Genomic DNA, 8,140 nt, shown 5'->3' with positions numbered 1-8,140 from the left:
AATGCAACAGACCCTTAGACATATATTAAATGAGCATGGTGTAGTACATGGTGAAAATGGAACCAAGTTGCTTTCATCCTCATTGATCTGAGGTATTAACAAATAATAAACTATTTTGCCATTCAGATTAGATATTACGAAGAAAATTAATTATTCTAAGACTGGTGACAATGACAGAGACAAGTTAAAATAATCTTGCTGGATCTGCTAGTCATTTAATGTTGTTGCCAGTAAAGAATCGTACTTTAGATGAGAGTTCAAAGTATTTTTCCTTTCCAGGATTAAAACGGAGTTGACAAATCAAACTAGAAAAACCATTCAGCTGTTGGTTGCTGCTGTCCCTCCTCTTTTGTGGTTGGCTGCTGCTGTCCCTCCTCCTTTGCTGTTCTCACACTCATAGGAGGAACAGAAACTTCACCCAAGCTCTCATCCTACTTTTACCTGAAGATCTAAGTTGCTGCACAGTCATCAATACAGCCAAGGACTGAAGACACTCAAGTGAGAAAAATTCTCTGGCAAGTTTCTTTTACCTTCCTTTCTTAAAATTTATTGGGTCACTGCCCAGACACCAACCCAACCTCTCGCTTTGCTCAACTGAATCTGTGTGAGTAAACAACAAATCGAAAGGAAATATTTTTGGCAATGTTTGCTGTTGGGATTGAACAGTCTTTTTTTCTGGATGATGTTTTTAATTGAGATTATTCTGTAGACTCCCCTTAAGTAGAACTTTCCTCTGATCAGATTCTGGAGCTCTGAAGGTTGAATGGCTAAGAAAAAGCCTCCTTGAAAGAAATCCAGAAACCAAAAACTAGTCATTGTAAAACTGTACAGCAGGTAGTAGACTTAACTAGATAAATTTAAATAATTGAAGTGTAACAATCTTTTGGTAATGATCTACCTAGTTCAGGTTATTTATCTGCAACAAATTTCAATATACAGCAAAGCGCTTTAAGAGTGAAAAGCTCCAGAAACAAAACACAGAAAAGCTCTGCAAATATTTTCATGAGTATGGAGCCCAAAGGCGGTTAGCAAGTTCTGATGTTTATTTTCTTTTAGGAGGAAGGGTTGGGTCCTGTATCCTGAGTTCCGTGGCAGCTGTTATGCTCTGCCTTCTTTTGAATCACACCCCCAATTACTTTTTCTTGCCTTTCAAAGGTCACATACTTAAAGACAGAACTTTACATAATAAATATGTTTGCTAAAATGTTTAAAGATGGGAATAATGGCTTTTTTTTTTCTCTTTTTGTATCCAAGTAAACAGAGTAATTTTTAGAGATACTGAGAACCACCAACAGCAATACACCAAGCATTTCTGAAAGTTAGATCCAGCTTTAAGGAGCCTGTACATGGATTCAGATAGGCCAAATCATAGCCAAAAAAAAATCAGAGGACATGGAATTCTGTCACTAAAAGAGACCTCAAGAATGGATGAGTAAATTTAGCCTTTCTTTCTTCATGCAGTGGCTCAGTAGCCCTGGATAAAATGGAGGATTTGAGTCTGAAGGAGACAGTGCCCCGAACTGAGATAGGTGAAGTGGAAGGTATTCCCCTCACAAAACCAATATGCAGAACATGGGACCAAGTGTGGAAGTTCAAAGCCAAACCTGATGATCTGCTCATCGCAACCTACGCAAAAGCAGGTTGGTGTGGGTGAGAAACAGCACAGGAAAGTTTGGGGTAAAGCTTATTGCTTGAATTCAAAATTATGTTTTTCCACTGTGACTGATATTTGTTTAATCCCAAAGTAGACATGTTTTAAAGACATAAAGCTCTGTCAGCTGTGACTAGTAATTTCTGACTTCTTCAGCAGAAGTAACAACCATCTATTATTATTGAAGTTGTAAGGTTCCTATACTTATACTTAAAGCATTCCTTTTATATAGATTATATACCTATATATTAATGGCAACTATAGAAGTTTTCCACCAATAGGTAATGATTTAACAAAGCCTAGTAAAAAGCCATCATTACTAAGAAATAACAGAAACTGATCGAACAACTATGGATTGTATTATGTATCTGGGGAATGACTTGGTGTGTAAACCAGTATTAATTTCTCAAAATGGGTTGATTATTTTAAAGAAATAAACAAATTCACTTAATAATTTCAGCCAATAAAATAGAATACCCACCATTATTACCTATCTGGTATTTTATTCAGTGGTTGGCCACTTAGCTCATTACTATGTGTCCTCCTTATCAGACCCTTTATACTTACTGCACAGGAAAACAATGAACAACAAGCATCAATATTAATCCTGGATGAATACAAAGATGTACAATGCAGGGGATTCAGGAACAGATTCAGGAACATTTGATGATCATAAAAAATATTACTTGAATTAGCAAGATTTTTGAAGTATTTTTTCAGTAGGAAAAAAAAATTATTAGAAAAAAAAATCATTATTTTTTAAAACCCGAAACCTTTTAATTTATTTCCTGTATACTGAAAGCAAAAACGCATTGCTTTTTTTCAGCCTGAATTAAAACCTCTCAGACATTGAACTGAAAAGAAATAAAGTTAGGAGTCAATTTGACATTATATTGTATCTGACACAGATGCACAATTCAAGTGTCTTAAGAAGGGCTGAGTTTCCTGCCCGCACTGCTTTCCAAATCATCCCTTAGCCTGTTCTCTAGCTGACCTGCCACTGTACCTTGGAGGAGATGTGGTTAACCCAGTGATCACAGCTAAAAGGGAAGAGGCACATGAGAGACACAATACTGTAACGCTTACAAGATGTTGCAGTAGCTCAGGCAGATCAGGTGTTGCACAGACCCTCATTAAAGCATTTCAAATGGGAATGTTGAAAATACTGCAACTTTTTTATATTTTAAAACTTTATGAAATGTTTACTCAAAGCTCAGGTATTTAATATTTTCTTTCAAATTCAGGATGAAAACAAATGTTGAAATACCTGAATTTTTGTAAGGTATGAACATTGGGAAGGGAGAATTTCATTCCTCTCTGAAAATAATACAGTCTCCAAATAATAGTGAGTTTATCCTAGAGCTTTTTTCATTACCAGCCTGGGGGTGAAGGCTATTTCTGCTGTCAAGAAGGAGCCTGTCTAAAACGTAATCCCTGAAACTGTGCTTTGGGAATTACCTCTGTATTCCTAACTATGCATTTTTCCTCCCTTAGCCATTTTGCTCTCTTTCCATTTTGTCCATCATCTTCTATGATGTTCCTTCCTCCTTTAATACAGTATTCATCCTTCTGGCTTTCAGTTCCCTAGCAGAAGAGACTCTTGGCTATCCCTGAGGGAAACATCTAAAAACACTGACATTTTCAGGTACCACATGGACACAGGAGATAGTGGATATGATTCAACAAAATGGAGATGTTGAGAAGTGTAGACGCACTACTACTTACAGACGCCATCCTTTCCTTGAGTGGTATATCGAAGAGCCTTCACATCTGAGATACTCAGGTGAATACCATACAAGTAGGTTTGTATTTTAAACAAAATGAAACAAAACAAGCACTCAGTGCTGATGCCACAGGTTTCCTGGAAAAGGTCCCACTTGCTTTGTCGCTGTAGTATGCACTGTGATGGGCATTAGGGATCAGTTCAGTTGCTTTAACATAAACATCTAGTGCTACTCAAGCCGATGAAAGGCTGGCAGATGTGACCCAGGTGCTACTGAAGACCATGCTATTCTAGAATGGCATCTGAAAGCTGTGTGTGACACTCCACAGTACTCCACAGCAGCAGATATGTGCAAAATAGCAACGTGGGGGCAATTGAATCCCATTCTCTGACTGGGGGCTGTATGGAACAGAAACCTATCTTGTGGATGTATTCCCAAAAGATGAATAATGTTTTCAGTGGTTTTGCTACTGTTCTGAGTAACTGCTGTTAAATTTCAGGGTCTAGTAATCTAAACAAGCTATGGGGCATTCAGGCAGCTATCAGGCCTGAGTGTTCGGCAAAGAAATTTTCCAACAAGAGTCTTCCCGCAGCAAGGGCTCCCATTCTACACAAATCTTTAAGCCAGACTCTCTTCATATTTTAAGCTAAAAAGCTTGACTAACTTTGCATCAGAAGTGCTACTTTTTCTCCTCTAAGCTAGACTGTGTTGACGCAGAGACAGACAAAAAAATGATAGAGGATGATAGAAGATGATAGGAAAAAAAATGATAGAGGTCATGACAGATGTTTAAAAAGGAGGAAGGGAGGGGATAACACCTTTCCCCATATCATTGGATATTCCCAAGTATTGCCATATACCCAAAGCTACTCAAAATCCACTGTCCATCCTTCTCCTAGTTTCTCTTTACATACTATCCAGAAAGTCTAGTCAGCCAGTCTATTCTTCTCATATCCTAGAAAGAAACTAAATTTTCTTACCTGCAAAGTGAAAGTGAAGTGTACCTTCACTAAATACTGTGAAGGAAAAATATTGGCTGCATAAATATAAATTGTTATTCATCATTATCCCTTGGAATGCAGGGGTTTACACATGGGCCCGAGAAAGCAAGAAGATATGAATCAGTGTTCCCCCTTTCTTCCTTGAATACATAGATAAAAAATTCTCTAGAAACACTGAAGGTGCTTATGCAATATTGTACGTGTTACATTGCTACGTACCTGCTTTGGAGATGAATGATTGTTGCAAGGTGAACTGCTGAAAAGTGACAGTCAGAACTCCACATAGGAGAATAGCAAAGAAGTGCTAGTGCAACTCGGAGAACAAGTCAAGTCACATCTGATAATGAAACATCCCACAGGCCTGGAGTTAGCTGAAGCTATGCCTTCTCCACGAACAATAAAAACTCATCTCCCAGTGCAGCTGGTGCCTCCCTCCTTCTGGGAACAAAACTGTAAGGTAAGGCTGAAGAGGTAGGACTCAATTCTACTTCAATCGGAAAGAAAGTTACATAACCACGACTGAATATGGTTTCCAGAATCTTTGTGAAACCTAAAGGTCTCCCCAGATATTTTCCCTTTAATGTGAAAAGCCTGTGTGAAACTAAAGTAAGTTACCTGCGTTGGATTTCAGAAAATGGCAGCTTCAAAGCAAAATCTCTTATGCCTCTGTCATCAGGCTCCAAGAAAAAAGTCCAGCAGGTGCTCAATATCTATACAACCACGTGTAAGTTAATATTTCCCTCTCTCTCCCTTTTTTTTTTTTCATACCCAACAAAGATAATCTATGTGGCAAGAAATGCAAAAGACAACCTGGTGTCATACTACCATTTCCACAGAATGAATAAAGCATTGCCTGACCCAGGAACCTGGGACAAGTTTGTGGAGAAATTCATGACTGGACAAGGTGATGAACTGCAATCAGCTGTATAAGAGATTTTGTTTATTTTAAAAATGCATTACATCGATTTATTTACTTCAGCTATGGTTTGAAATCCAGTGCTGACACTCACGGAAGGATATCCAGTAGTAATTTATCTTCATTCATGGGTTTTTTTATTAGTATCTGCAAGATTAATTTTATCTTTTTGTTCTCACTTTGGAAAAAAAAAATAGCTATTCTTTATTCTACTATCACTCAGAATCCTATGTGACAATTTTCAGGATTAATCTCTTCTCTCAGAGGTTAAAAGAAACCTGCTTGGAAGCCAGCTGGGAAAGAACAGTGGTTTATTTGGTTTTACTCTGGCCTGATATACAAGAAACCAAGGTTTAATTTTGTGTAGAAATGTGCAGTGTCAATTTGAGTTAAGGGAGTCTTTTTACCTGAATTCATCTGCCTAAAAATCAGGCATCTGAACAAAGCCAGTTATCTATCTAATGACAGGCAACCCCAGAAGCCGATTCTTCCCCTTCTAAAAGAAGTGCTCATATCCAAGAAAGGAAACCTGCTCAGATGGATGGCAGTCTGCAATTTTGGTCTTTAAAGCTTCCATAGGTCCTTAATACCACCATGTAGGCCTAAAAATACCACTATAAGAACCAGCATGAGAGTGTCATATCTAAAGAAGACCTTGTTTCTTGTGTTTGACCAGCTTGGCTTGGGAGCCGTCTGTCCCAGTGCAGACACCTAGAACATAGCTATCTCTGTCCAAGCTAGTCATCTTGACACTTTCCAGAGAGAAAAAGGCACTTCTGATAGTATAACAAATATTTAAACCAATTAGAATCACAGAATAATGGAAGTTGGAAGGAACCTTTGGTGTCCAGCTGGTCCAACCCTCTCTGCAAAGCAGGGCCAGTTAAGGCTGGTCTTGTCCAGCTGATCAGATGAATCAATCTGGAAACGTCTGTTTCTTCCCATCAACTGTAAACACAACCTGGATTCTTCATTCAGGGGTAAGCATCTGTAATTTTTGCCCTCTAAAATTACACATGAATCCTGCTCTGAGCATCCATACACCTGAGGGACTAATAGCGTGAATGCTGTGATAAGCACAGAGCACAGCAGTCATGGCCACGGTGATTCAAAACCAGCTAGGAAACACCAGACAGTGGTTTTGAGGGAAACATGAGCGCCACAGATACCTAAAGACAGTTTGGGCATTTACAGCTCCTGATGATGTTACTCCTTTTGCAGTGCTCTGGGGTTCCTGGTATGACCATGTAAAAGGATGGTGGAAGGCAAAAGATAAGCACCGTATTCTCTACCTCTTCTATGAAGATATGAAAGAGGTAAAAGGCTGAATGTATGTTTATAGAGCTCTGAAATCTGGAAGTCCAGTAGATACTACCTATGATCAACAGTCTTCTACCATAATGCCAGCTGTATCAGTAAATCTTCCAGTAAACTGATCTTCTCACCCTGACAATTTCAACTTTAACACTATGTTTGATTTCTTTTCTTATCCTGGCTCTGTATCTTATCCCGGCTCTGTATCTTATCCCATGTTATTCTCTCTGCAGAATCCAAAGAAAGAAATTCAGAAGATTCTGAAGTTCCTGGAGAAGGACATGAATCAGGAGCTTCTAAACAAGATACTCCATAACACCTCATTTGAGATAATGAAGGATAATCCTATGGCAAACTACACTAAAGAATTTCAGGGAATAATGGATCACTCTATTTCTCCATTCATGAGAAAAGGTACTGAGGTTTGTTACTGGCACCAACTCTGTCTTCCTGGCTGTCATTCTGTTTTGAAATAAGCCTTGAAGCACAAGTATCTAGTGAATCATGGCTAATGGGCTTCAGGAAACTGGTAAATTAATATTTTTTCTTTTTTTGCTTTGCTGTTCTGTAGGGGCTGTTGGGGACTGGAAGAATTATTTCACTGTGGCACAGAATGAGATATTCGATGAAGATTATAGGAAGAAAATGGCTGATACCTCTGTTGTTTTTCGCACGGAATTGTGATTATTAGCAATGGGAATTATTCTCTATGATCTTCGGCCTTTTCCATTTTATATATTTTGCTTTGCCTTCAAAAAATATCTTTGTCCCTAAGATTTCAATATCTCTCTCACACATACCACTGATTTTTCATTATCATGTAGAAGTTTAAGTCTCCCTGAAGGAAATAATCCCACTGGATTCTTCTAATTCATCCCTTCCACAGTAACTTTCAGCATTAACAAAAACATCTCAGACCTGCTTTGACTTTTTGTCTTTGTAAGACTGCAGTTGATATTGCTGGAACTTTCAAATCAGCCTCTAGCAGAAATTAGGAATCAATAGGGAAAAAAGTGTTAAAAGAGTGCAATAGGTGTGGGCACTATATGTTATTCACATGTTGTATAAACATTAATTAATAAATAACAATAAACAAAATTAAAGGTGGTCAAGTATAAACAAAGCAACAGAAGTGCATGAAGTAGAATAATTTTCTTCTTCTGTTTTAAGCTGGACATCATAAATGCCATTGAGATGAAAACAACATTTTCAAAAACACTGAACATCCATTTCTTCCTTTGACAAAACTTGCTAAAGGGCTACATAGAGGCATTCATCTACAATCCAGCTGTGGAGGCAATAGTCCCTACTGCATCAAGACAAGAAGCTTTTCTCACTGTTGCCTTTTGAAACTGATAGCATCATGTTCCATTATCATTTGGAGAATTCCGATAGTTGGTAAGAACCAAGTCAAGAGTCAGTGCTGCATATACCCTCTCCCTCTTCTCCACTGTTGTAAAAGTGTTCATCAGACGCATCATGTTACTACCTCCTCCTTTTCTTTGCTCTTCCCTTGTTAACCAACTATACCAAC

General features: G+C 38.2%; 1 protein-coding gene across 1 annotated transcript; it reads left to right on the top strand.

Annotated features, from left to right (window-relative positions):
- Positions 1–1,475: 1,475 nt before the first annotated feature.
- On the top strand, positions 1,476–7,290 carry LOC104464557 (sulfotransferase 1C1-like). The gene is made up of 7 exons (XM_010077299.1): positions 1,476–1,640; positions 3,297–3,434; positions 4,736–4,833; positions 5,154–5,280; positions 6,514–6,608; positions 6,840–7,020; positions 7,178–7,290. The coding sequence occupies exons 1-7, from the start codon at positions 1,484–1,486 to the stop codon at positions 7,288–7,290; spliced, it is 909 nt and encodes a 302-aa protein (XP_010075601.1). The 5' UTR covers positions 1,476–1,483.
- Positions 7,291–8,140: the final 850 nt, after the last annotated feature.

The sequence above is a fragment of the Pterocles gutturalis genome, unplaced genomic scaffold (assembly GCF_000699245.1).
Source record: "Pterocles gutturalis isolate BGI_N339 unplaced genomic scaffold, ASM69924v1 scaffold106, whole genome shotgun sequence".
Lineage (NCBI taxonomy): Eukaryota > Metazoa > Chordata > Aves > Pterocliformes > Pteroclidae > Pterocles > Pterocles gutturalis.
Note: the sequence above shows the minus strand (reverse complement) of the source record. Positions and strands in the feature narration are given on the sequence as shown.

Bases quoted from the DNA above. Each gene is read 5' to 3' on its own strand.
- LOC104464557 (XM_010077299.1), top strand. From the start codon at position 1,484: ATGGAGGATTTGAGTCTGAAGGAGACAGTGCCCCGAACTGAGATAGGT. The intron at 3,435-4,735 runs GTGAATACCATA...AACATCCCACAG, and splicing joins TTCACATCTGAGATACTCAG to GCCTGGAGTTAGCTGAAGCT. The intron at 6,609-6,839 runs GTAAAAGGCTGA...TTCTCTCTGCAG, and splicing joins TCTATGAAGATATGAAAGAG to AATCCAAAGAAAGAAATTCA.